The sequence below is a fragment of the Gopherus flavomarginatus genome, chromosome 16, assembly GCF_025201925.1.
Source record: "Gopherus flavomarginatus isolate rGopFla2 chromosome 16, rGopFla2.mat.asm, whole genome shotgun sequence".
Lineage (NCBI taxonomy): Eukaryota > Metazoa > Chordata > Testudines > Testudinidae > Gopherus > Gopherus flavomarginatus.
In genome coordinates, this window is record NC_066632.1 from 22,517,253 (window position 1) to 22,545,013 (window position 27,761).

The 27,761-nt window shown below is 60.5% G+C and overlaps 1 protein-coding gene across 1 annotated transcript in view; it reads left to right on the forward strand.

Annotated features, from left to right (window-relative positions):
• Positions 1-203: 203 nt before the first annotated feature.
• The window catches only part of RARG (retinoic acid receptor gamma), a 65,096-nt gene continuing 37,538 nt past the window's right edge, over positions 204-27,761 (forward strand). The window contains exons 1-2 of the mRNA XM_050924605.1: positions 204-342; positions 17,569-18,020. Of these exons, the coding sequence (XP_050780562.1) occupies positions 17,831-18,020 (190 nt within the window). The 5' untranslated portion in view covers positions 204-342; positions 17,569-17,830. The remainder of the gene's footprint in view (positions 343-17,568; positions 18,021-27,761) is intronic.

Genomic DNA, 27,761 nt, shown 5'->3' on the forward strand with positions numbered 1-27,761 from the left:
GCACAGCCTGGGGAGCGGTGCCACTGGCAGGACAGCGCAGCGGCAGCAGGAGAAGGAGGGGGAACGCAGTGAAAATATTTTCCGTGTCTTTGCCTGAAGTCATTCTGTGGTTTCTGAAAAAATGTGCTGTATATTTTCAGGGCTGCGTCACATGACCGGCCGGGGTTATGAATAGCCGAGGATAATGATTTCTTAGTGAATGTTAGAAAACACACACACACACACGCACAACCGAGGCGAAGGGAGAGAAGGAGCCACACGCGCCCGGGGACGGACGGACGCAGCCAGTTTGGAAACTTTCCTCCGCTCCAGGGGTTACCCCTCCCGACCCGTGGCTCCCAGGTGCGACCGGCTCAGGTGTTGGGGCTCGCGGCCGGGTGGGGGGAAGGCTGGGAGCTGTGATTTGTGGCTGGTGGTGGCGTCGCCGTCCCTGCCGGAGTGCACGGGCATTTTGGGGCGTCTGTGCCCAGCTCGGGGAAGGACTTTGGTGGGGTGGGCGGGAGGGGGAGGCAGAGTGGAACCAAGTGACAGGGTGTCTGCAGGCGTGTTTGGAGTGTGGGGGTGGGGCTGGGAGTTGGGGAAGGTGTCTGGGGTGGGGGTGGGGGGGGCGTGGATGTATGTGTGGACAGGACACACGTGTCTCACCCCAGACAGCCTGAGGCAAAATCTCACAGCTGCTCTCCGCCATCACACCCAGTCCCCCCACCCAGACCCCATTGCGACTCCAGGTTCCCACCCATCTTCCTTTCCCTATCAATGGTCATTTTTTGGGGGGTGCTGGCTCCTCTCCTTGAAAGCTACTGTCCCCTGGCTCTGGGGAGGTGCCAGCTTTTTGTGCCAGCCCTGCCCCCCCATCTCTGCTGCCTACTGCTCAGGGGTCCACTTGTGGAGCTGATGGGGAGAGCTGGGGAATCTGAGCTGGGTTTGTGCCCCCTGAATGGGGGTGGGTTGTTCAGGAAAGGTCTGTGCTACTGGATGGGGCAGGGGGCTGCTGGACAAGTGTGTGTGGTGGGGTGGGGGGGAGTTGTTCCTTGACCCCAGTCTGCTAGATCAGAGCCGGGGGGGTGGGGCAGGCTGGAGGGGTTGGGAGGTGCTGTGGGTGGGGAAGAAAGGGGATTTTCTATCCTTCCTATGTTGGGAGGGAGGGGGAGATTTGGTGGGTGCTTTTGAGGAGGGTCCCTCCTTACGCACCCGCCCCCTGGCCTATTCCCGCAGGGCCCTCACAGGGGCACACGGGACGGGGGCTGCGCCTTGGGGCTCTGTTGCAGCACCTCAGAACCGTGGTGTTTGGGTCGGGGCATGTGGGTGGCACATGGCTCCCGCAGGGGAGGGGGAACAGGGCTCCAGGGTAGGGCTGGTTCGGGGAAGGCCTCCGTTCTGCCTCAGTCCCATTCCGACCCCCGGGGCTCTAGGTGACTCTGCCTGGTGCAGGAGGCTGGGAGCGTTGGGCCTTCTAGAAGCAGCAGGGAGGAGGCGCTGTGGAGTGGGGCCTGCCCCCCTTACTGTGCCCTTGGCTCTGCTCGCCCCACCCTTAGGCCCCCCCAGGGAATGAGGGCTGAGGGTGGGCCATGCCCCATTAGCCCCCAATATCCAGGGTGAGAAGGGGGTCTGTCTAGCTGTCCATCCATCTGTCTACACACATCTCTCTTGGTGCATTTCTTTCTATCTACTATCCCATGTATTATGGTAGCAGGCTGAGGCCCTGGTCCGGACGGGCTCCCCGCTGTGCAAGGTGCTGTACATACATCTCTGCTCTCTGCCTTGCCTGTCCTCTGTTCTCCCACGCGCACCTGGCCTTCGGGCCCTAGGAACCTCTTGCAATCTTGGGCCAATTTCCAGCGGGTACCAATGGGCGTCGCCCCGCTGAACCCAGCCAGGGGGCAAGGCTGAGTTACAGCGGCTGTGGGTCTGGCCCGGGGAGGGTGCCCGGCGGAGGTGCGGTGCACGTAAAGGCACAGACAGGAGCTCATCTGCCTCGGCTCACCCTCCGGTGATGCTGTGCCAGAGACCCTGCAGGTGAGTCCTGCTTGGTGAGCTGCATTAGGGACGTAGCTGTAGGAGCAGAGCCGGCCTCCTTGGGGAGCCGGCTGAGCTTGCCAGGCTGACTAGGGGATTTAGACACTCTGCTCCAGTTAGCTTTCGGTCCCTCCTGTTGCCCTGAAACCTCAGCCCCAGATGCCTCCGCTTCTCTAGAGCGTAGCGTAAGCCCCTGGTCACGCCACCCCCCAGCCTATGTGTGTTGGGGGGCAGCCTCTGGGGGAGGAGGGGCTTCTGGCTCTGTGGCCAACCTACTCCTTTGTCTATTGGCACAGCGGGCACCTGGCAGCTGAGAGCAGGACTCAGGGCCATGGTGCCCCAATGGGCTGGAGAGTGGCTTGTGCTCTCTTCATGGCCTTGGGTTGGAGTCGAGTTGGTGGCATGGAGGAGTAGGCAGAGTCCGGAGCCCCTGAGTCTCTGCTGGTTGGTCCATTGTTCAAGGGGCTGGCATTGTCCAGCAGAACCCATCGTGGTCCTAGAGGATAGAGCAAGTGGGGCCTGGCACCAGGACACCTGGATTCTCTCCCCAGCTATGGCAGCGTGTGTGGTCAGAGCACAGATATGGGCATCAGGACTCCTGGGTTCCATTCTCAGCAAGGGGAGGGTGCATGGGCAGAGCAGAGGTGTGGGTGTCAGGACGCCTGGGTTCTATCCCCAGCTGTGGGAGGGAGTGGAATCCTAGAGGCTGCACTGGGAGGCAGGACATCTGAGTTCTTTGTGGCTCTGCCCATGTCTCAGTGCATGACCATGGGCCAAGGCCCTGCATGCCTCAGTTTCCCCATTTGTACTCTAGTTCCCAAGGGAGGGCATGAGGCTCAATCCAGCCATTTGCAAAGTCGCTTTGGTGTCTGTGGATGATGTTTGGGGTGGGGGGAGGGCTGTGAGGGAGAGAAGAAATTGCTAGTTCCAGGCTGCCTCCCTAACGGCTCCAACAGTAGCTCCTGCCAAGTCCAGGCGGCAGCTCCCTACTTTCCATCTACTCCCCTGAACTCTGGCCTCTAACCTTGGCTCCCAGTGGAAGGGGCTGTGTCTCCATGGGCTCTGTGTTGCTCTGGGACCCTATCCCCAACATACCTGCTTCCTTCCTGGCCAGGATCCATTTGGAGAAATCTTCCCTCCTGCTAGCTCTGGTCCATGAGGGTGAGTGAGCTGGAGTCCAGCCTGGCTCCTGCATGGGCAGCAGATCCTGGAGCCAGGTCCCTGCTCCAGCATCTTTCTTGCTGGGGCACAAGCAGGAAATACCCAGCTTGACTCTCAGATCCCAAGGCAGAGTCTGAGGTGCTGGTAATCAAAGGCTGAGCTGAGCAGCGTCCCAGAGAACACTGAACACCATGGGGCTGTTTCTGCAGAGTCCCCTTCTGCAAAAGGATCTGTACCCCACTTTCCCCTGAAACAAATGGCAGAAGTATTCTCATCGGTTTGCTTGGATCAGGGCAACATTTAGTATCACTGGGACATTCGGCAGAGGGGCTGGAATGTAGATAATAGCTCAAACCCAGCTGCATTTCTCAGGTTGGGGGTATTTATTAAAGGCAAAGTATTCTAGGAAGTGGAATTGTGGTTAGAACAAGGGGAAACTGGACTCTTGGGTTCTATCCCTGGCTCTGGGAGGGAGTTTTGCCTAGTGGTTAGAGCAGGGCTACCTAGAACCAGGACTCCTGGGTTCCGTCCCCAGCTATGGGAGGAGAGGGGAGTGGGGTCTGGTGGATTGGAACTGGGAGGCAAGAGTCACTGGTTCTGTTCCCAACTCTGGGCGTGGTTAGAGCTGGAGGATCAGGATTCAGGACACATGGCTTCTGTTCCCAGCTTCACCAATGACCTGCTAGATGACCTTATCCCTCTGTGCCTCAGTTTCCCCCCTCTGTAAAATGGGGGTGCTAGCATGTACCCAGCTGGGAGGCCAAAGAGGCTGCTTGGGAAGTTCCCTGCCAGGCTGTAGAAGCAACACGCTGTTATTACTGGGGACAGAATGGGATCCAGCATCAATTATCTGGCCCCCCCACCCCCAGCTCACAGGATAAGATCCCTGCAGTCAGGGTGAACCCCATCCCCCGACTGGATGCTGGAGCAGCTGTTCAGCTGATACCATGCTTGATCTGACCCAAGCCTACTGGACTCTTCATGGACCCCACACCTTCTGCGCCCCGCTGTCCTCCCCATTTTTTTTCATCATGCAGTGAGCCTAGCTCACTGATGTGGAATGTCCCAGGGGATCCCAACAGGCTTGGGGGAGCCAGAATCACACCAGGCATGGAGATGCAGCTACCTCTGGGGTGGGGCATGGCAGCAGTCTAACGCTGCAGGAGGATTTAGGAGAGGGAGTGAAGGAGACACCTGAATCTGACTGAAATGACAAGAGAAATGTAGGGAGGCAGAACAGACTCACCCAAGGGGAATTTGGCCAGGGGGCTGGAGTGGGCCTAAGGACCAGCTTTATTTCTTAGCCGAGAGACCCAGTGAAAGTACACAGAAAGCAGGGTGTGGCGGTGAGTTGTATGTGTGAGCACAAGCACCCATGCACACTCACCATTGCCCTCTACTGGCTGAAATCACAGTGGGCTGACTATGTGTCATAGCCCCTATATTGGTAAGACCTGAGGGGGATTCCTCCTTAACTCCAGTGGCCGTGGGAGCAGAAGCCTGTGCGTTCGAGCTCGGCTGTCGCTAGCAGGGTCAGAGCAGCCCCTGGGAAGGGAGGTCCCTATGAACAGATCACAGCACGGTTAGGCACACGTGCTAGTGTCCAGCACTGTGAGTCGTATCAATTCCATGGTGCCCAAATCAAGATGCTGCTGGGGTACAAGGGGTTTGGAAGCAGGATGTTGGGGTAAGGCAGCTCGTGGGCCGGGGGACCATGGCCTGAGGTCCCATCTCTCCCAACAGCCTGGGCTCTGAATAACACACTGTTCTAGCTGCAGGATCTCTCCTGCTGGGGATGGCGTTTGAGCAGGCAGACCCGGCCCAGATCTCAGGGCAGAGTCTGAGGTGCTGGCATTAAAGACCGTGCCAGGGCTACATGGGCATCGTTCGGTTTACCAATGGATGAACTCCTGACTCACATCCTGAATACACATGTTGTCGTCTCACTAGACTGGCCCCTGAAGGGCCTGAGTAGCATTCAGAGGCAGTGTGGTCTAGTGGGTAGAACACCGCCCACGCACTCAGGAGACACCATCCCAGCTCTGCTCCTGGGGGACTTCCCCTTCCCCTCGTCTGTCTGGATTGTGAGGGATGGGGGCTGTCTCTGACACTGTGTCTGAGCAGGACCTGACACAATGGGACCCTGCTCTCGAAGCGATCGGCACTGCAGCTCCTCACCATGGCTCTGGGCCAGGCAGGTTTCAAGCTGTGCCCGAGGACTCAGAGCATTGTCTGAGCTGAGGGGGAACAAGTCACCTCTTTGGAGGCCTTCACTGCTCCTTTTTCAGGTATCACCATGGCACCTGCATGCCCCACAATCCCCCCCGCCCCCGCCCCCGCCAGGCAGGCCTGCCTATCCCCATTCTATAGTGAGGCACAGAGCAGCTAAGTGACATGACCAAGGGCATGCAGGAGTCCATGGGAAAGCAGGAATTGAACCTGACTCTCTTAAGAGCCAGGCTAGTGGTGTCAGCACCGGGCCATCCCTGCCAGCTGGGGCTTGGGCCCTGGGCTGTGGTAGGCCTGGTCTACAGGGGAAAGGTTTTGTTCAGTGTATGCCAAGGTGTGAATGCAAACTGACCTAGATCTGGTCCCACTTCCCCCCGTGGGGGCATTCTCCTCCCAGCATAACTCCGCCTGCATAGCTCCCCCCGGGGCACCGAGGCCAACAGCCCTGCGCTGTCTCCCGCGCTGCTATGACCCATCCCAGGGCAGATCCGCTGCCCTTGCTCCCCACCCTTTATCTGCTGGCCCCATTCACATCTACCAGAGACGCCAGGCGCTGCACGGACATCCCGCGAGAACCGCTTCCTGCCCCAGGGAACCCCCGGGGATGGGACGCAGCAGCAAAGTGAGGGGAAGGGGCTCACCCTAGGCCACCAGCAGAGCTGGGAATAGCATCAGGGGTCTGAGTCTGCTGCTCAACCCAGTCACCAGGTTCTAATCCTGACTCTGCTGCTGACTCACTGACCTTGGGTGAGTAGCCCACTTCCCCTTCTTTGTGCCTCAGTTTCCCTGTCTGTAACTCTGGGATAATGACACCTTGAGGGAAAAGCCCGTTCTTCCCAATGCCAGGTGTTCTCATTGTAGAAGGCGGTTGCGGCCCCACCTCTCTCTGGCTGCCCACACCCAGGGAGCTGCTGCCCCATTCCCACGCCAACTCACAGTTCCCGCCCCGCCCCGCCCGGCGTTCTGGCTCCGGCTAATCTCTCGCCATACTGGGCCCTCTGGCTGGCTACAGGAGAGAGGAGTGGGCATGCCCATTGGGCGTGTTAAACCCCAGCCCAGTGGTGGCTCTGCAGGGGCATGGAGGCCAAGATCAGAGAGGCTCTGACCCAGCAGCGGGCAGAGCGAGCCCCCCTCCCACTTACGTTCTATTTCTAGCTCAGAAAGGGGAGAGGGGGGAGCTGGGAGCCAGGACTCCTGGGTTCTTTTCCAAGCTCTGCTCTGATTTGCTGTGAGAATTGCTTCCTTTCTGTGTGCCTCAGTTTCCCACTGACCCCTTCCCAGGAGGGCTGTGAGGCTCTATAAGTGTTGGGCAGGTGCTTTGAGATCTCAGGGCCGGCACTGCGACTGTCCCAGTGAGCCCAGGGCAGGGAGGTGCTGGGAGCTCTGAGGTTCCCTGGTGCTTGGAGGCCTGTGTCTGGGACCTTCCCTGGGGCGTGGTGTTGCTGTGCCCTGCTCGCAGCACCTTGGGAAGTGCCCTGGGCACCAGCACTGCTGGGGGAGGGCATGGGCTGGGCCGGGAGGCGAGGGATGCGTCTCTCCCGTCTGCCGCTCCAGCACCCTCCTGACTCAGCCACCTCTGGTCTTGGCCAAGCTCCCTGGGCAGTGGCTGAGTCACACCCGAAACTGCGGCACTGCGGGCAACAGGCTGGGAGCTGCCAAGGCCGGGCAGTAGCCTCCCCTCAGAGCCTGGTATCAGCCCAGGATCCATTCCCCAACCAGAACCGCCAGCACCAGGGTTCACGTGTCCAGCCCCTTACAGCAGCTGGATCTGCCCACTGGGCCACCAGTGCCAGCCCCTCACCTGGCCCCGCATGCCAGGAACAAGCCTGTTCCAGCCCCCCCTCGCCCGCCCACCGGGGCTGCCAAAGCCAGATGTCAGTGCTAAAATTACTCCCGGCCCGGGCGGGGAGCTGGGGGTGGGGAGCTGCGCTCAGCCGTCCCTGCCCGGCTGGCTGGGAGACAGGCCCCGGCTTGCTGGCTGAGTTATTTTTTTTATTATTATTATTTTTTTTTTAAAGGAGCTAATTCGGTCATGGAAAAAGGTTTGGGTGGAAATACCTTCCCCAGACGTGTGAGCGGAGGCAGTAAATGGGAGCTTTGTTTGGCGGCTGGGCTGGGAGGCGCGGCAGGGAGAGGAGCTGGAAGGCCAATCCCAGTGTCCCCCCCTGCCCCGTTCTTAAAGCCCCTCCACGATCAGAACCCCCAACATGGAGCCAGAGTCCTCGGAGGAGCTGAATCTCCCCTTCCCCCCAGCGCAGGGAAGTCCGGCTGGCTCCACAGAGCCGGGTGGCAGTGGGTACTTGTGTGGCCTCAGGCTCCCGGCTGTTTGGCACTCAGGCCTAGCTTGAGGCAGTGAGGTCTAGTGGCTAGAGCACTGGGTTGGGACTCAGCAGACCCGGGCTTGGCTCTGCTGCTGGCCTTCGGCCTGTTCCTTTCTCCTCTCTCTCTAGTTAGGCGCTGAGCTGCCCGGGGCAGGGACTGGGTCTCACTCTGTGGCCCCGTGCAGCATCCGGCACTGAGCTCGGGTGGGGTCTCTGCTACCTGATAATCATCTGGGTTTTGGGTCAGCCCCCCTCCCTCCTTGGTTGGGGTCAGTTACCCTGGGCTGATTCTGCTAGTCCTGGATCACCTAGTGAGTTTGGGGAGGGGTGCTCAGCGTGAGCCGGGGGGCTCTGTGCAAATGCAGACAGCATGTTTAGCCGAGTCTAGCACCTCCTGTCTGAGGGGCTCCCGGGCATCTCTGACCCTCTCTCATTTCCCCAAATGTCCCTCTGTGGTGAGAATCATCCTCGTTTTCCAGACAGGGACAAAGAGGCAACAGGAGTGATGTCTAGTGGTGAGAGCAGAGGAATGAGAGTCTCAGCTCCTGGGGTTTTGTGCTCAGCGTGGGAAGGGAAGTGTTCTCTAGTGGTTAGAGCATTGGGGGGGGCAGGGGGGACCGAGACTCCTCGTTTCTATCTTGGGGAGGGGACTGTGGTCTAGTGGTTATAGTGGTGCCATCTGGAAGCCAGGACTCCTGGGTTCTATTTCCAGCTTCCTACTGACTCACTCTGTGACCTCAGATAAATCACTTCCTCTCTCTCTCGCTCTCGCTCTCTGACTCAGTTTCCCCACCTGCAGCCCAGGAATGACTCTCACTCATCACCCTGAGGTCTGTGGGATTTAGGCCGCATACTGCTTTAACTACGGTCTTTTAGAAATCAGTGCAGTGAAAGTGGGCCAGTCCCTTTGTGTGGATGCAGGTCTAAGCACTTTTATACTGGTATAACTGGGTCCCCGCTGGGCTGGGTCGTACCCTTTCGCCTGTCCTGGTATGGCTAAGTTGGTCCCCAAACTGTAGAACAGGCCTTAATAAATGCCCGCAAACAGCTTTGAGATCCTCCAGGTTTCAGAGGCAGGAGGAAGGGCAAATGACTTACTAACGAGCATTTGTGGTACATCCACACTGCATTGTAAACCTGGGTCTGGGGGATCTGGGCTTGTGCACTCGCTGTTTCCAACCCCTCACTTGAGCGTCCGCACTGCATTGTAAACCTGGGTTCATAATCGCAGAACCCGGCTCTCTCAGCTGTGTTACCGCATCCACGCCGCGCAGACCCCCTGACTCGGGGCTGCGGCTTGACCTTCGCACTGCAGAGCGACTTGCCTCTTGGCTTCCGGTTCGAGCCCTCGGAACTTGGCTTGGGCCCGTGCGGATGGTGCGGGATCGGTCTGCTGCAGGGACGGGCAGGAAAAGGAACAGTCCTTGCTTCCCACCCCAGCCGAGCGCTGCCCCAGGGAGTAACCGCTGCCCCGTGTTGGCTGATCACGCCCAATGCCACCCTTTGCCCCTGCAGCGCCGGGAAAGGGCATTAAAGATGGCTAAGCAGCTCCAGCCGAGCCCCAGAAATGCTGGCACTTGCTGGGGGCTGGCTACTACCTTCTCTGGCTGGGTTTCCCATCAGCCCGGCCAGCTGAGGGTTCAATCTCCAGATCCTTCCAGAAGCGGCAGTTCAGGCCCCCCTGTTTGTAGGAACTGGGCCCAGTCCAGACCCCAGAGCCCCACTGGATTTCGAGCTGGGCTGGCTGGCTCTGATTCGGGGTGAGGGCCGGGCTGGGCCTGTTCCCGGTGTAGCCGGGATCCCTGGTGGGGCGGAAGGGGTTAGTGCTGTGGCTGTGCTCAGGAATGTGGTGCTGCAAGTCGGGGAACAACCTGCATGCGCCCAGGTGCTCAGCCCAGGAAACTCCACGGGGCTGGGTTTGATTTTGTTGCCTAAGCCAGTGGGTTTGGTTCCCACTGGGCACTGGAGAGCAGGTTCTGGCTCTCACCTCCCATGTGTTTGGGACCAGTCACACCCACTGGAATAAGGGCCTGGCGTGGCAGCTGCGGGCGTGGAGAAAAGAGATCTAGCCCCCCTCCCCCCAGCTACACACATAGCTCAACACAGACACACTCCAACAACCCCAGCAAACACACACGCATGTAACTGTGTGGGTTACATGTGCGCATACACACGTAGCTCAACACAGACCCACTCCAACTCCCCCAGCAAACACACACACACAGCTCAACACAGACACACTCCAACACCCCCAACAAACACACACACACAGCTCAACACACACCCCAGCTCCCCCAGCAAACACACACACACACACACAAACAGCTCAACACAGACACACTCCAACACCCCCAACAAACACACATGCATGTAACTGTGTGGGTTACACGTGCGCATACACACACAGCTGAGTAGAGACCCATTCCAACTCCCCCAGCAAACACACACACACACAGCTCATCACAGACCCACTCCAACACTCCCAGCAAACACACACCTACACCCACATGGCTCAACACAGACACACTCCAACACCCCCAGCGCATGCATGCGCACACACATACACACACACAGAGCTCAACATGGACACACACTCCAACATCTTAGCAAACAGAAACGTACACACGCACACACACAGCTCAACATAGACACACTCCAACACCCACACCAGTCCAACAGACACACACCAATATTTACACTCACATATCCCAACACACACACATATCACACACACACCAACCTCAGCACAGATTCATCAACAAACACACCAACCCCAACAAAACCACACAGATCAACGCATGCAGCAGCCCCACAGATACACACAGTGATACATCCACACATACCCCAACCCCAACACACTCTTACCGACATACACACTCCAATAACCCTGCCCCTTGCAGAATCAGGCCCCGAACCCAGGAGTCCAGGCTCCCAGACCTCCACCCTGTCTCTAAGGGCCCTGATGGTGCTAGGAGCTCCCCGCCACAGGCTGACTTTTCTGAAAATCCAGCTCCTCTCCGGTGCCTAAGCTCCTGCAGTGCCAGCATTAAGAGACAAGACTTCCCGGGGTGGCAATTCCCGTCTCTCCCTTACAAATACCTTTCCCCGCAGCCCTAACCTGCTGCCTCCCCAACCACCACCCACAGCCCCCATTACAGTCTAATTATTGATTCCCTTGCCAGGAACAGTTTGTTGGGAAAGTGGAAAATCTGTATTTATTTTCCCACCTTCAAGTAGCTTTTAAAAAAAAAAAACAACAAAAAACACAAACCCACAAACCCAAAGCAGGCCCAGCTCAGTGGATTCCACCCGGCCTCCCCTCCCCACCTTCTGAAAATCCCCCACCCCACCCCACCCTGCAAGCTGAAACGGCTTGCAAACCCCAGAGGGGAAATATTTCTGGAGGATGCTGTGGCAAGGGGGATAGGCTGGAATGTGCCGCACTCCACCTCAGCTAGCGGCGCTGCCAGCATCCTGACGGGGAAGGTGTGGAGCGGGCGGTGGTGGGTCACGGGGGCAAATTGAAATTGCTGTCAGCGGTCCTGTGGAGTTCAACAGGGTCAGGAGCTGGCCTAGAGCAGAGAAGAAAGACGGACGCTAGGCTGAGCCCTGGCTTCAAGGTATTTAGGCACCACTGAGGATCTGCATCATAGCTGCTCTGAGCCTCAGTTTTCCCATCTGCACAATGGGAGCCCTGCCCTGCCTCACAGGGGTGGGGGTTGAGAGGAGAAATCCTTTAGAGACTGAGAAGTATTTGGGCACCACAGTATAAGGGAGGGGATGTCCTAGACAGACTGGAAACCCAAGATCAGCTGCATGGCCTAGTGGCTGGGGCCTTAAATTAGGATGTTCCTGGCCTGTGTGTGTGCATGGCACCCTGAGCTCCGTTCGGGTCTGGAGGGGGGCCAGCAGAATGGCACCTTCCAATGCCAGGCCCTGGCCCCAGTGGAGAGTGGCTGTGTCCGGCTCTCAGTGGGAAATACACCCGCCTCCGGCTCGGCCCCAGTCTTTGTGTCTGTCAGCCCACCCCCATCTGCATTAGCCCCATGGCTTAAGCAGCAGCGTGGAGTGACAGTCTGCGCTGAGCCCGGCTGTGCCAGGGAGCACTGGGATCTTGCCAGACTCCGCTGCCCAGCGGCCAGAGCCACCCGTTCCCATGCACGTGGCTCAGAGCTAGCAGCTTGTCTGCTCCAGAGAAACGTCCCTCCGGAGGGCTCTGGGACGCCCTGCTGGGTCCCAGGTGTGCTGGAGTGGATGTGCTTTCTGCTGCGTTCGGTGCTGTTCCCTGGGTCAGCGCAGAGCCCCCGGGAAACGTCTGACTGTTTTCCTGCCCCCACCCCCAGCCCAAAGTCCTGCCAGATCTCCCAGCCTCCCCGGCGTCAGGAACAATGGGGTAGGTACCCAGAGGGCACTGCCAGTCAAACGGGTCAGAAAGGGGGCAAAAGGGCACTGACTCTTAAGCCCCATTGCAGTGGAGGCTCTGAGCGCTTGGGCCCAGTTCCACGGAGGTGCCTAACTCCCAGAGTTCGGCGCACGAGTACCTCTGAGGAGCTGGCCTGGGCTGCTCACACTGATCTGTTTCGCTAGCGCAGAAGCAGTGCGGAAGGCGCTGGCATCGTTATCCCAGGTGCCACGTGCGGCAACCCCATGGCAGGTGGGTCTGGAGGGGGGACGTTTGCGTCAAATCCCTTGGGAGCGAGGCAGGCGGAAAATTCACGTCTCTCTTTTTCCGTTACCAAAAAATACAGCCCCTGGTTTTGAGCGGGGCTCCGGCTGCAGGCTGCTCAGCCTCCCCAGCTGGACATCACAGCCCAGGCTGCACTGATGGACCAGACTCCAAAGGCCGAACTGGGCAGATCAGGCTGGGACAGACCTGGGTTTTACCTGCTCTGGCCAGTCACTTCCCCGCCCACCCGTGCTTGGGTCCTCAGATTGTCTCCTCCCCGCTCTGTGGCTGAGAAGCACCTGGCATAGCTTTGCTCTGGCCTGGGTGAGGGCCTCTGGGCGCTCCCGAAATACAGAAAATGGTCCTAGCAGAGATGAGATTCCCTCCAGTCTGGGCCATGGCCACGCCAAGGAGGTTAGAGTCAAAGGCCAGGTCAGCCCTACAGCCTGAAGAGGGGTGATCCCTGGCGGGCGTCGCTGCATTGGCAGAAGCCCCTGGTGCTGCGGATGCTGGAGGCTGGAATTAGTGACACCCAGTGAATGGTGCGGCTTTGCCGGTCGAAGCTATGTCCACCCTTGGGGTCCTTTGCCAGGACAGCCGTACGGGCGAGCACGTGTTGTGAGGCCTGCCCAGACAGCCTGGGTTTGCTGCAAGCATCGACTTCCCTCGGACACACGGAGCGAAACCTCCTCTGGGCTTTTCCAAGGCTGGGGCTAGGGCCTTGTCTGCACCGTGCCGAGGGTGGGAGAAGCCATCTCTGTTGAGTGTGACCTCACCGTGTTCCAGCTGAGAACAGCAAACTCAGGACGCTTCGGAGGCCACCTCTGCATGGATGTAACCTGCAATCCCCAAAGTGGTTGGAAAGCAGCACCACAGCTGACCCTCCCTCCCCCCCCAGCCCAGCTCAGGGTCTGGAGAGAAAGCAGGGGGCCCTCCCTCTGCAGAGGGGTATCTGTGAGCTGGTTCTCTCGCTGGTTTCCATGGGCTGGACACCTCGGCCTGACAGCACGTTTATTTTTGGAACACGGGCTCCGAGAGGCCCTCACATATGGAAAAGCTTACGGAAACGAAGCCCTTACGTGAGTGGCTCACTTGAAATCTCATGGCTTTCACTCCACAGGCCGCTTGGCAGGGTCCTCTGCAGCAGGGGGAACAGAGCTGTGGGCCAGCGAACTCTTGGATTTTTAAAGGCACCCAACACCATCTTCCTGCCCCAGTAGGATGTGTGCACAGGCCAGTTCGGAGAGACGACCGGCTCTAGGGACGTTTGTGCAGCTGGGCTGTTCCCTGGAGCTGCTGTGCTGGGTGCCTGCCAGAGTCATGGCAGGGCACTGCTGCAGGGAAGCTCACAGCGCTGGTGTCCCGGCTGGGCACTGCTGTGGGAAAGCTCACAGCGCTGGCGTCCCGGCTGGGCACTGCTGTGGGGAAGCTCACAGCGCTGGCGTTCCGGCTGGGCACTGCTCTGGGCAAGCTCACACATGAAGCTTGTGGGCAGCGGGTGCTTTCCATGTGTCAGTGCCCCCAGAGGGGGGATTCAAGCCAGCATGCAGCGCCAGCATGACGCACATTAGCATCCTCCTCAGGGGACGCTAATTTCCTCCCCTTTATATCCTCCAGTCTCCTGCCCGGCTCAACACTCCAGCTTCCCATGCTCACCAGTGGGGGGCACCACATGGCAGGTCATCCCTAGGGACAGCTTGGACCTCAGTGCCCTGGGCCTGTAGGACAGAGATGCGGGGTGCAGCCCCCTGCCTGCTCCAGGGGGATCCGCAGGGGGATGGGGCTACATTTACCCCCTGGCTGTACTGTGGGCCTGGATCTGACCCTTGGGGCTCAAAGCAAGGGAGCCCCTGGCAAACTGTGACCCCAGATCAGAAGGGGAAGAAGCAGCTTTCCCTACAGTCCCCCACCACTGGGGTGAGCATCAGGGCTTCTCTTCTCTGCAGCAAGACGAGGTAGCGCCCCTCAATATAAGCACAGCCTCCCCCCGCCCGAGACCAAGCACTGGGCCTCTCTCTCATCTGTGGCCATTCCTTCTCTGCCAGTCATTCTTCTGCCATTCGCTCTCTCTTTCTGCAATTCCCCATCCTTGTGCCCGTTGCTGTTACTGTCTGGGGAGCACTAACTCCATGGTACTCCCCACGAGCATGCCAACCCCTCTGCCACCTCCCTTCCTTGTGCCAGCCCGGCTCTGCTGTTCACCGTGACCGTGCCAGCCACTGCCCCTCTGCTTCCCTCCAGGCACGATGCCAGCAATCCCCTTTCACCCATTTCCCACGGCTGCCACGCTACCCGCCACCTCCCTGCTCTTGCCTCCCGGTTTCAAACTAGGGTGAGGCAAGATCACCCCGGGGAGCGAGTGTGGGAGCCCGAACAAAGGGGTGGTGGGGGGGACAGAAAACAAGCAGCAGAGGTGGGGGGGGGAGCTGGGCGTGGGGGGAGCGGGAGCCGCAGAGGCGGCTGTTGTGAATTAGGGCTGTGGTGTAGTGTTCCATGTGGAAGATGTGACGCGCTCGCATTCTGCCCCCGGGGTGGTACAGGCCGCGCCGATGCAGGGCGAGCCAAGCCCAGACGAGCGCTGGCATCGAGAACATAAGCTCCATTTATCTGGGAACCTGAAATGACTCTTGATTTAAATCATATGGTAAAAGCACAAAAAAATCGCCTGCCTTTGGCCCCGGTTCAAAAGGAAAAACACACAGACACACGCGCGCCCTTGTGCGGAGCTGCTTAAAGGGCCAGCGCAGTGCGCGGACAAGTCAGGGCCTTGTCCAGACATGGCAGGAGGCGGGGGGAGAGGGCCCGGGTTGGGGTCCGATGGCGCCATTTGGTGGCCCGGGGTTGGACCCCGGCTTTCTCCACTGGGGTGTGGGGGCTGCCATCAAAATATAGATCTGGCTGGGGATTTTAAATGCACACCCTGGGTCAGGGTGTGCGCGCGCGTGTGTGTGTGTATGTGTGTGTTTGTGTGTGAGAGAGAAGGAGTTGGTGTTTGTGTGTATGAGTCAGGGTGTGTGTGTGGTGTGTTTGTGCATGTGAGTTGCTGTTCGTGTGCATGTGAGTTGCGTGTGTGAGTGTGTGTGTTTGTGAGTAACGGGGTGCGGGTGTCGTTTGGACCCTATGTCTAGGTCTCTCCTGTTCATGCGTTTCTGAGCCAGGGGGTGTTCAAACCCACTTGGCCGCAATAAACCTACTCGGCTCCCAGGGAAGCAGGGAAGGGTTGCCAATTTTGGTTGGCCATATTCCTGGAGGTTTCATCACATGACATCATCTTTAATTCCTGGAGACTCCAGGACAATCCTGGAGGGCTGGCAACCCTACCTGAGCCATGAGTTAGGGCACATGATTGTCTGGGGAGGGGGCAGGACTCCTGGGTCCTATTCTCAGCTCTGCTGAGTGACCTCAGGTGAGTCCCTCCCCCTCGCTGGGCCTCAATCTCCCCATCTGTTGCAAAGCATTTGAGATGTATGGACTGAGGTGTGGGGGGGGTGTCAGGCAGATGCTAATGAGCCTATCAAAGCCAGTTTGAACCTTCACCACCCCAACCCCAGTCCTCTGGGGTTAGCCAGCAATGAGCAGGAGAGACCAGGCAGGCGTCCTGACTGTCGAACCAAACAGTGGCATGTTCCCTCCCCTTGGGTGGGGCTGGATATTTAAGGCTATGGCCTCTGCACCGTGGGTCACAGGCTAATGGACTGGCCTCTAGATCACCCTTCCCATTGGCCTGCAGAGCCATCCAGCCCTCCGTAATTGGGACGGGATTGGCTTCCATGGGTACCCAAAGCCCTGCACGCCACACGCCCTGGCAGAGAGCATGCTGGGACAGCTGTGTTCCCAGCAAGCTCTCTGCTCTGCACATCTGGAAGTGCCCCTCCAGCTGAGCCCCGCTGATGCACTAGGGACTAACAGGGAGGCCCATGGGGCAGTGCTGTCTCTGGTCTGCCATCATGCACTGGGGGCTCACGTAGGGTGTCCAGATGTCCCGATAAAATCGGGACCGTCCCGATATTTAGGTGTTTGTCCCGCGTCCCGACCGATCTTTGTCCTGATATTTTGCTCCGCCGGCAGCACTCGCCTTTTTTTTTTCTCTGTCGGTGGACCACCCCCACTCCCTCTCATCTGGTCCCCCTAGGCTCATGGGATGGCCCATGGAGGGAAGGGGAGGGGGCTGGACAGCTTTCGCCAAGGGAGTGGGGTTTGCTGGGTTTCTGCTCCATCCTCAGCCAGCCCTCAGCCCCCACTGGCTCAGGCGATGTCCTTTTACCCTGGGGAGCCTGACCGCCCAGGGGCATGAGGCTTGGAACAGGCCTATGGGGGGATGACACTCGGGGGCAGTGTCAGGCCAGATCCCTAGAGTATTAATGACACTTCCCATCCTCACTGCACCCTGGAAACTCCAGGACAATCCTGGAGGGTTGGCAACTCTACCCCCTCCCCCACCCCCCAGCAGGGGCTGGGCTGGGATCAGGGCTGTTACACATGGGGTGGGGTGAGGGGTTGAGAGCTGAGAGACACAGAGCCTGTGCGGGGGAGGGGAGGGGGGGCTGCTTTCTCTGTGCCTGTGCTGCGTGCACAAGCCTGCATGAGCGTGTACATGCCTGTACTGGGTGTGTGCGTGTTTATGTGTGTGCTCTGAGCTCCTGGGCTATCCCCACCTCCCTCGCAGGGTCAGGAGTGCCCTGACCAAGCTGGCGCTGTCCCAGAGCCCTGGGCTTCCTGGGGCCAGCGTCCTGGGTGCAAATCTAGCTCGCAAGGCCCAGCGGGAGCTGCTGGGTGCAGGGCCCTGTGGAAAGTCGGCCCTGGAGCCCTGCCGTGCCTGAATCTGGAGCAGCTCAGAGGGTTGCAGCTGCTCTTCCTCCATCAGGGCAACCTGGCAGGATGCCATCGACCCTCTGGGCCAGGCCCTGGCCCCAGCCCCAGTTTCCTGCCCACCCTCTCCCCCATTGCAGGAGTCCCTGCGGGGCAGGGCTTTGGGAGTCTGGGCACTGGCAGTGCCCATGCAGTGCAGCCAGGCTCCAGGGGGCCGATGCCCCTGGCTGGCTCATTGGCTCTTGCTCGCCCTGCCCTGGCATCTGTGCCAAGCGGCAGCGTGGTGCTGAGCTCCGCCACCAGGCAGGGAGGGGCTGGCCGGCAGTTTCACCGGCACCATCTCATTCTGTCTTTCTTCTCCCGCAGCCAGGAAGGCCCAGCGGATGCCCCGGATCCTCCGAAGGCAGGAGGAAGGAACGCCAGCGGTGTGGGGGGATAAATCCTGGTCGAGGACACCCCAACCCCACTACCCCCTGCATCTTTCAAGGGAGATGCCCAGGGGCCATGGCGTGCTCGCCGTGGGGGCCGACTGATGCCACCAGGATCTTCGGCCGGTGCTGAAAACGGGTCGGGGCCGGGCGTTGCTCCATAGCAGACGGACGACCCCCCCCCCAGGCCCTCCTCTGCCATGGCAGCGAATAAGGAGAGGGTGTGCCCCAGTGGGACCCCACTGGGCCACATGAATGGTTTCCCCCCCACCGTGTACCCCTTCGCCTTCTCCAGCAGCATCCGGGGCTCACCCCCTTTCGAGGTGCTCACCAGTGCAGGTTACTTCCGGGGCTTCCCCACCGACCTGCCCAAGGAGATGGCATCTCTGTGTAAGTACCCGGGGCTGGGGGGCCGCACTGAGGGAGCGGGGGGTTCATCATTGTTTAGGGGTACCATGAGAAGCTGTGAGGCTGTGATGTTGCATGGTGGCAGGGCTGGCAATTGCCCGCAGTGAGCTGATGGTGGGTTGGCATAGGATCGAGGCCGAGATGGGATTGATGCTGGGACGTGTGGTGCCACGTTGTAGTGAGTGGAGCTGACTCCAGATGCGAAGGGGTTAATGGTGGGGTGCGGTGGGGCTGGCTCCGGATGTGAAGGGGTTAATGGCGGGGCGCAGTGAGGCTGGCTCCGGATGTGAAGGGGTTAATGGTGGGGTGCGGTGGGGCTGGCACTGGATATGATGAGGTTAATGGCAGGGTGCAGTGGGCTGGCTCCGGATGTGAAGGGGTTAATGGTGGGGTGCGGTGGGGCTGGCTCCAGATGTGAAGGGGTTAATGGCGGGGTGCAGTGAGGCTGGCTCTGTATGCGAAGGGACTAACGGTGGGGTGCAGTGGGGCTGGCACTGGATATGATGAGGTTAATGGCAGGGTGCAGTGGGCTGGCTCTGTATGCGAAGGGGTTAATGGCAGGGTGCAGAGAGGCTGGCTCTCTATGCGAAGGGGCTAATGGCGGGGTGCAGTGGGGCTGGTTCCGGATGTGAAGGGGTTAATAGCAGGGTGCAGTGGGTCTGGCTCCAGATGTGAAGGTGTTGATGGCGGGGTGCAATGGGGCTTACTCTGGATATGAAGGGGCTAATGGTGAGGTGCAGTGGGAATGGCACTGGATATGAAGGGGCTAATGGCGGGGTGCAGTGGGGCTGTCACTGGATGCGAAGGGGTTAATGGCGGGGTGCAGTGGGGCTGGCACTCGATGCAAAGGGGCTAATGGCAGGGTGCAGTGCGTCTGGCTCCAGATGCGAAGAGATTAATGGCAGGGTGCAGTGGGGCTGGATGCGGATGCGAAGGGGCTAATGGCGTGGTGCAGTGGGGCTGGCTCTGGAAGTGAAGGTGTTAATGGCAGGGTGCAATGGGGCTTACTCTGGATATGAAGGGGCTAATGGTGAGGTGCAGTGGGAATGGCACTGGATGCGAAGGGGTTAATGGCAAGGTGCAGTGGAGCTGGCACTGGATGCAAAGGGGCTAATGGCGGGGTGCAGTGGGGCTGGCTCCAGATGCGAAGGGGCTAATGGCGGGGTGCAGTGGGGCTGGCTCCAGATGCGAAGGGGTTAATGGCGGGGTGCAGTGGGGCTGGCTCCGGATGTGAAGAGGTTAACAGCTAGGTGCAGTGGGGCTGGCTCCAGATGCGAAGGGTTTAATGGCGGGGTGCAGTGGGGCTGGCTCCAGATGCGAAGGGGCTAATGGCGGGGTGCAGTGAGGCTGGCCCCAGATGCGAAGAGGTTAATGGCGGGGTGCAGTGGGGCTGGATCTGGATGCAAAGGGGTTAATGGTGGGCTCCAGTCTCTTTATTCCGGGAGCATCTGGAGGTCCCATCCCAGACCAGGGCCCCATTGTGCTGGCTTCTGCGGGAGGGGGTTGCTGCAGGGTGGGCGCCAGGGTGTGGTAGGACAATTTGGGCTTTGTCATTGGGGCATGGCAGGATTGGTGCCTGTGAATGGCTGAGCTGCTGCCAGGATGCGGCCGCGTCAGTGCCAGGGTGTGGCAGGGGCCGTGCTGGGAAGTGGTGGGATTGATGCCTTCACATGGCATGGCTGGCATCAGGGTGTGGCGGGCATGGCGGGCGTGGCACTGGGATATTTTTAGGTTTGGCCCTGGGATGCAGCAGGGTCATTGCCCGGACGTGGTGGGGTTGGCGCTAGGCCGCGTTTGGGTTTGCCGTCAGGCCATGGCAGGGTCAGCGCTGGGCCGTGGGGAGCTAATGCTGGGACTTTTCGGGGATGCCACGGTGACCCGTTGCGATGACCTGATGTGATGGGCGATGCTTTGATGGGACCTCCCAGTGGTCTAAGGGGGACAGGGGGGCGCTGTCTCTGGTCTGCCATGGTGCCCTGGGAGCTCACGGTCCTGCCCCTGGCGGAGATGGCTCTCTAGGGGGAAGAGTCTCTCAGCAGCCCCTGCTGCCCTCTAGTGCCAGGGGTGGGTCAGGCCCCCCACCCTGTCCCCAGGGAACGTTTTGGTGGGGCTGGTGGCTCAGTGCCGGGGCTTCAGGGCTCCGTGGGGCTCAGCCCCCTCCTGCCTGCTGGGACAGGCCTGGAACCCAGCCTGGTCTCCCGTGTGCGGATCCCAACATGCCGGAGTCGCGTCCCCATGCCACCCCGGCTGTCAGTCACGGGCCGCACGTGTCTGCACTGCATGTGGGGCTGGGCTTATCCCTGTGGGTGTCAGGGTCCTCCCCTGTATGGGGGGCTCCTGACAGAGGAGTCATGCCCCCTCTCCTTGGGTCCTCCCCCCAGCTCTGCCCAGGCTATCTCAGCCCTGGGCTGCCCCCCTGAGCTCTGCTGCTGCCCCTCAGTCCTGGCCCACAGCCCGCTGTGACCACCCCCAGCTCTGCTGATGTCTCGTAATCCCAACCTGCAGCCTTTCCTCCCCACACCACCTCCCTGCCTGCTAGAGGGGCTGCCACGTCGTTCCTTTCCCCCCGCCAGCTGGATCTGAAGGCAGCGTGGGGCGGGTAGCATGACCCATCCCGCCCTGGCCTCTAGACCTTCGGGTTGTTCCCTGGAACGCTGCCCGGCCCTGTGCCACACCTGATGAGTGCCCTGCTTGGCATGACCTGGCCAGCATCCTGTGCAACGTTGGCCCTGGTATGGGGAGCCCAGGGGCGTGCCCGTGTGGGCGTGGGAGCCTGCCTGGGCTTTTTGACAGTGGAATCCCAGGCAGCTGCAGGTGGTGCTTGCCCTGGGGCCCGGCGGAGCGGCAAGTACATTGCGTGGGAGGGGCAGGAACGTTGGCGTCTCAGGGGATGGAGCAGCTGGGCAAGATGGTGCCTGCTGCGATCCCCCACCATGCGGGGAGGGCGTGTGTGGGCGAAGCCTCGCTCCGCCTAGGGCAGGGCATTAGCTGACGGGCACAGTGTCCCCTGCTGCTAGTAGAGCCCCCGAGGTCTGGAGTGGTGCTGTGAGGTGGAGCTGCCATTCGTGATGGGGGGACAAGAGCCTCGGGCTAAGTGGGGGGCCCATGGTGCACAGCAGGGGTGCGAATGTGGGACTCAGCAGATCTGGCTGCGGCTTGGGGGAGTTTTCAGGCCAGGTGGTGTTTGTGACCACGGGACTGCCTCCTCGTGTTTTGGGATACAGGAAAGGGGTACGATTTTGGCAGAGGAATCTGCCTGCTGGACTGTCCCCGGCCCAGCCCCCTTGCTCCCCCACCAGCCCAGCCCTCTTGGCTCCCTCAGCCCCCTTTGCCAAACTCCACGCGAGCAGCAAGCTGGCTTCTGTTCTGCTCACACTGGCTTTTCCGCGGGCCCGGCTCTCGCTCAGCCGACGGAGGGTGACAGCTTTAATCAGTGCCTGATGGACGGGCGCTGGCAGCGCCGCTGGAAAGAATTATTTCATCTGGCTCCAGATGAGAGCTGCTGAGCGGGGCCCGGGTGGCGGTGGAGTGAAAAGGGCTCTGTGCACTCCCCTCACCAGCCCCTCGCAGGCAGCGGGCCGGCGGCTTTTCCCACCCAGTCCTTCGGCTCTCCATCACGGGAGCAAAGCGGGCTGGGGTCAGGGCACCTCACTGGCTTCCTTTCTCCCTTCTGCAGGGGCTCTCACACTTCACTAGCACATCCCAGCACTTGCTGGGCCCTGGGGGCCACCCGAGCCCATTGCACTGGGCCGCACCTGGGGTTTAGCTACTGGAGAGTGGCAGGGCAAGCCCTGGTACAGCAACCCCATCGCTGCTCCCTGCCAGGGGCATCGCCCGCCCTGCAGAGCAGATCTGGCGGGTGCCCAGGATTATGGGCTGGGGGACTAATTTGGGGAGAGTGGGGGAGCTGGATGTGCAAAGGGGATGAGTAGCTTAGAGCGGGGGCGGGTGGGGCTGGGAGTCAGGACTCCTGGGTTCTCTTCTTGGCTCTGGGAGAGGAGTGGGTTCTAGCGGTTAGAGGCGGGGGAAGGGGGGGGTGGCAGCCAGGACTCCTGGGTTCTATTCCAGAGGCTGGTGGAGGAGCAGGGTCTAGTGTGTTGGAGCGGGGTGGGAGCAGGTGTCAGGATCCTGGGTTGCTTCTTCACCTTTGATACTGCCTTGGTGAGATGGGCAGCGCTCTGATGTGGGCAGGAGGCTGTGAGGGCATCGCCCTCCAGCTGCTGGGGTTGCTAATGGGACCTAGATCCGTCCCCCTCCCAGGGCCCAGCCCTGCGCCAGCCTGGTGAGAGCTCAGAGCAGGGTCCCATCCAGGTGAGCTCGAAGCTGGGACGTTCTCCCGCTGCCCATGGAGGACAGTGCAGCAGGTGCCTTGCCCTGTGCGTCTTGTAGCTACCAGCCTCCAGGGCTATCGACCCAGCACCAGATTCACTTTCAGCTTCCCCGGCCTCCACCCCAGCTCTGCACCCCGGAGAACCCTGGGGCTCCCTTGTCATGCTTCCCCCCAAGCCCAGTCTCCTATGTCCTGGCCCCAGCTCCTGTGCCCTGTTCAGTTAGATCCCGGACTGTAAATGGGCATCCCCCAGCCCTGGCGCTGTGAGCTTCCCCACAGCAGTGCCCAGCTGAGACTCCAGCACTGTGAGCTTCCTGGAGTATAAATGGGCATATTCCCTGCCCCTGGGGAGATGGAGCTGCATGCCCACAGGGACGGTCCCAGCTCAGTGGCCCGGCCTCCTTTGGTCAGCTAGGCAGGTGGACTTAATGCATCGCATGGTGCGGGAGCTGGGGTGGGGCAGGGTGCAGGGGGACCCAGTAGGGTGATTACCCAGTTTGATGTGACGTGGGGTTCCCTGATCTGCAGCATCCCCGGGAGCTGGGCAGAGGGAACGGGGGGTGAAATGTGGGGCTGTCCCGTCCCGAGCGCAGTGAGCCCATGGGTCTCCAGGGGGAGCCAGTAGCATCCCAGCTCCAAGCATACTGGCCTCTCAGTGAACCCCGCCAGGGGTACGAGGGGGGAGGCCAGCCGGGGGGGGGGTAGCTGGCAGCCGCCTATACCCTGTGGTTTGTTTTCTTTAGTGTTAACTTTCAGCGTCTTTCAGGCCCGCTTATGCCGTAGTGGCTGGAGTAGAGGTACCTCCAGAAACGCCAGTCCCAGGCCCCCTGGTAGCACATGGGCTCCCCTGCCCTCATCTCTAATCACTTGTAGGGGAGCCAGCGAGCCCCAGTGCCACCAGCCGAGGCTCTCCAAGCACCATATGGACATGAACTAATTCAGCCCTGCAGCCCTCCGCAGGAGAGGGTGAGGGATATCCCAGCGAACCTGCTGTCTCAGCACTGGCAGGAGGGGCTGGGCGTTACAGCTCCCCAAGGGCCAGCAGAGGCCTCAGCCTGCAGGGATGGTCCCGGGGAAGCACCCTTAGGAGCAGCACCCTGAGGTCCCTCAGCAGTGCCCTGCCTCTCATGATATTGCTTTACAAATCTGCAGGGGATAAAATAGACCCCAGGAGCCCTAGCTCCCAGTGTCCTGCTCTAACCACTAGACCTACCTTGCTCTACTTTTCAGGGAGAATAAATCCGTGCCAGTCAGGGTGCCCAGCATGGCTGAGCAGCTCTGCAGGAATTACCTTCCCCACAGGTGGTTCTAGGAAGTGGAATCAAGTTTGCACTGCTCCAACCCCCTACAGCTCTGAAACCCCCAGATCCCCTGCCCCCCACATCCACAAATAACCGACTCTCTCCCACTGCTTCCCCCAGCCACCCTCTCCCCTAGCACCGCTCAGCTGATGTCCCCTCCCCATCCCCCATTGCAGGGTCCCTGATTGAAGTCCAGAGCGGGGAACGCACGCAGGGAGCAAACGGAGGGTGAATCTGTGAATCCAAAATGGGGGGGGGCTGCCCCGCCATCCCGATCCTGGATCCACATCAGGAGTTGGATCCCCCCTGCCAAATGCCCCTTCCCCCAGTTTCCCTGCTGCTCAGCTTGTATATCTCCCACTCCTGGCAGCTGGGTCTGTTCCCCCTTTCTGGACTAAACCAGTGGGCCCAGGATCCATCAGACACATTTCTGGCCCCTATCGAAGGGCTGTGCTCCCAGCGCTCTGGACGGGGTCAAGGGAACTGACTGCCCTCCCCACCCGCTGATGTGCAGGTCCCCAGGTGTTTATGGGCACCCTTGCCTTTAACGAGATGGGGGATGGCTGGAGGCTGGGATGCTAATTGATCCCTACAGCCCCAGTGCAAGGCCCCGGCTGGCTCCACTGGCCCAGGAGGGTGGCTGTGTCCCGAGCATTGAGTGTTATTGAACCCCCCCCTTAGGGGTGCTGCGACCATTTCAAGCAGCCTGTCAGCTGTGAAGCTAAGCAGCGGTGGGTGTGTTCAGGAGTGGGGAGGGAGACCTCCTCCTGGAACCAGTGGGGTGAGTGACTCAGTGGGGAGCACTCTCCACTCACAGTCAGGCCTGATCCCAATGCTCAGCTGTTGTTCTAGGAGACGCTAGAGTGGAGCTCTGTAGGGAGTGCTCTTCCTTCAGTCAGCGCTGACTCCCTGGCTGAGCTTGGGAGAGCTGTGGTGCAGGGAGCTGGGTGGAGGGTCACTAGGGGGCGCTGTGCTGCAGGGAGATGGGTGGAGGGTCACAAGGGGGCGCTGTGCTGCAGGGAGATGGGTGGAGGGTCACTAGGGGGCGCTGTGCTGCAGGGAGCTGGGTGGAGGGTCACTAGGGGGCGCTGTGCTGCAGGGAGCTGGGTGGAGGGTCACTAGGGGGCGCTGTGCTGCAGGGAGCTGGGTGGAGGGTCACTAGGGGGCGCTGTGCTGCAGGGAGCTGGGTGGAGGGTCACTAGGGGGCGCCGTGCTGCAGGGAGCTGGGTGGAGGGTCACTAGGGGGCGCCGTGCTGCAGGGAGCTGGGTGGAGGGTCACTAGGGGGCGCCGTGCTGCAGGGAGCTGGGTGGAGGGTCACTAGGGGGCGCTGTGCTGCAGGGAGATGGGTGGAGGGTCACTAGGGGGTGCTGTGCTGCAGGGAGCTGGGTGGAGGGTCACTAGGGGGCGCTGTGCTGCAGGGAGATGGGTGGAGGGTCACTAGGGGGCGCTGTGCTGCAGGGAGATGGGTGGAGGGTCACTAGGGGGCGCTGTGCTGCAGGGAGCTGGGTGGAGGGTCACTAGGGGGCGCTGTGCTGCAGGGAGCTGGGTGGAGGGTCATTGGGGGGTGCTGTGCTGCAGGGAGATGGGTGGAGGGTCACTAGGGGGTGCTGTGCTGCAGGGAGCTGGGTGGAGGGTCACTAGGGGGCGCTGTGCTGCAGGGAGCTGGGTGGAGGGTCATTGGAGGGTGCTGTTCTGCAGGGAGCTGGGTGGAGGGTCAGTAGGGGGTGCTGTGCTGCAGGGAGCTGGGTGGAGGGTCACTAGGGGGCACTGTGCTGCAGGGAGCTGGGTGGAGGGTCATTAGGGGGCACTGTGCTGCAGGGAGCTGGGTGGAGGGTCAGTAGGGGGTGCTGTGCTGCAGGGAGCTGGGTGGAGGGTCACTAGGGGGCACTGTGCTGCAGGGAGCTGGGTGGAGGGTCACTAGGGGGCGCTGTGCTGCAGGGAGATGGGTGGAGGGTCACTAGGGGGTGCTGTGCTGCAGGGAGCTGGGTGGAGGGTCATTGGAGGGTGCTGTGCTGCAGGGAGCTGGGTGGAGGGTCACTAGGGGGCGCTGTGCTGCAGGGAGATGGGTGGAGGGTCAGTAGGGGGTGCTGTGCTGTGGGGAGTTGGGTGGAGGGTCAGTAGGGGGCACTGTGCTGCTGGGAGTTGGGTAGAAGGTCAGTAGGGGGCACTGTGCTGCAGGGAGTGGGGCAGAGCCGCTGTGCTGTGGGATGGGGGCTTAGTAGGAAGCTGTGCAGCAGGGAGCGGGGTGGAGGGCCAGTAGGGGGCGCTGTGCTGCAGGGAGCGGGGTGGAGGGTCAGTAGGGGGTGCTGTGCTGCAGGGAGTTGGGTGGAGGGTCAGCAGGGGACACTGTGCTGCAGGGAGTGGGGCAGAGCCGCTGTGCTGTGGGATGGGGGCTTAGCAGGGGGCTGTGCTGCAGGGAGCGGGGTGGAGGGTCAGTAGGGGGTGCTGTGCTGCAGGGAGTTGGGTGGAGGGTCAGTAGGGGGCGCTGTGCTGCAGGGAGCGGGGTGGGGGCCTCAAGAATGTGAGACATGATTATTACTAGCTTCCCCCCTCACCCGCCTCGGGGCTGCCCGGCCCCACCCATGGTGCTGGTGCTGCCCCTCCCCCTCTGTTCTCACCATATGGATCATGAATGTTGCAGTGTTTATGGCATCAGTGGGGCTGGAATGTGGGAAGGAGCCTTGGGGCTGTTGCTGGCTCCAGAGAGGGCCTGGCCCCTGGGCGAGCCTTTCCTTCACTGCCACAATGAGATCCCCTCACTGGGACATGCACGAGAGAGAGCCAAACAGCCCTCAGATCAGACCCATGGCCTCATCCAGCCAGGTGCCCCCTCCCAAACAGAATCAATGGCCCGTGTGCCCAGTACCCCATCTCCTCCACTCTCACACTATAGCAGAGGTGATGTCTTCCTGACCCCTAGTCAGGGACCCTTTCACAACGTGAAGGAGCGGGCGGGGACGGATCTACAGCCTGTGTCTTTGTGAACCCAGATGTTGAGCACCACCGAAATGCAGCCACCTCTGAGGTGGAGCTTGGCAGCTGTTTAACAGTGGGGATGGAGTATCTTAGCCAAAGATAGGCAGCCCCTGCACTTGGGTAGTGCGGCCTAGCAGACTGGGAAGCCCCAGGTTCTAATCTCGAGGGCTGACTCACTCTGTGGCCTGCCACCAGTCCCATCTCGTGCTTCAGTTTCCCCCATGTGAGCTGAACGGGTCAACCGGTCTCAGGGCCCTAGGGTGGTAGTGCCCCTATGGGGTTTGCATTGCCTGTGCAGAATTGCTTGGGCCTGGTGTGAAAGACCCCTCTGTGGGCTGCAGGCAGCTGTGCTGGGATTCTGAGCTGGGAAAGTGGCTGGCTAAAGCATGGGGCTGAGTGTGTGTGTGTGTGTGTGTGAGAGAGAGAGAGAGAGTGTGTGTGTGTGTGTGTGAGAGAGAGAGAGATGGGGGAAGGGATCTGCCCAAGATGCCTGGGGGTGGCTGATGGAGAGGGAAATTCTTCGCTTTGGTTTTGAGGGTCCCTGAGGAACCCACTGGAAGGTCTCTAACACTAGTGGTGGCGCGACTGTGAATGAGTCAGGGCACGAATGAGAGAGACTGATGTGTGACTGTCTGCCTGTTGATGTGCGGCTGTGACTGTGAGCGTTTGCGATAGCGATCGAGTGACCGATGAGCCAGTGTGTGGGAAGGGCGCAGTAGTGCTGAGTGTGAGTTGCATCTGAGAGCGTGCGGGAGTGACACCAGTGCCGTGCATGTGCCGCTGTGAATAAACGTGAACATGGTGCATCGTTCGTCTGTCCATCCTGATGGGGAAGGGGAGGAGATGGAGGGAGGCCAGGGACAACCCAGCTGTGTTCCCAGTTTGCTGACAGTGTGTTGGGTTCCTCTTCCCAGACAGTGAGTGCGTCACTGCCAGCAGCTGGTTCCCTGGTGGGGCATGGCACGCAGGGCTGGACGGTGGAAGGGCCTGGCACCGGGCCATGTGGCCAGTGCAGGAAGTAGTCAGAGCGCCACAACAGGAAGTGGAAATGCCAGCCTCACCCTCTGCTAGGAACCCAGACGGTTGCAGCATACGCTGCTTCCTGGAACCACTGC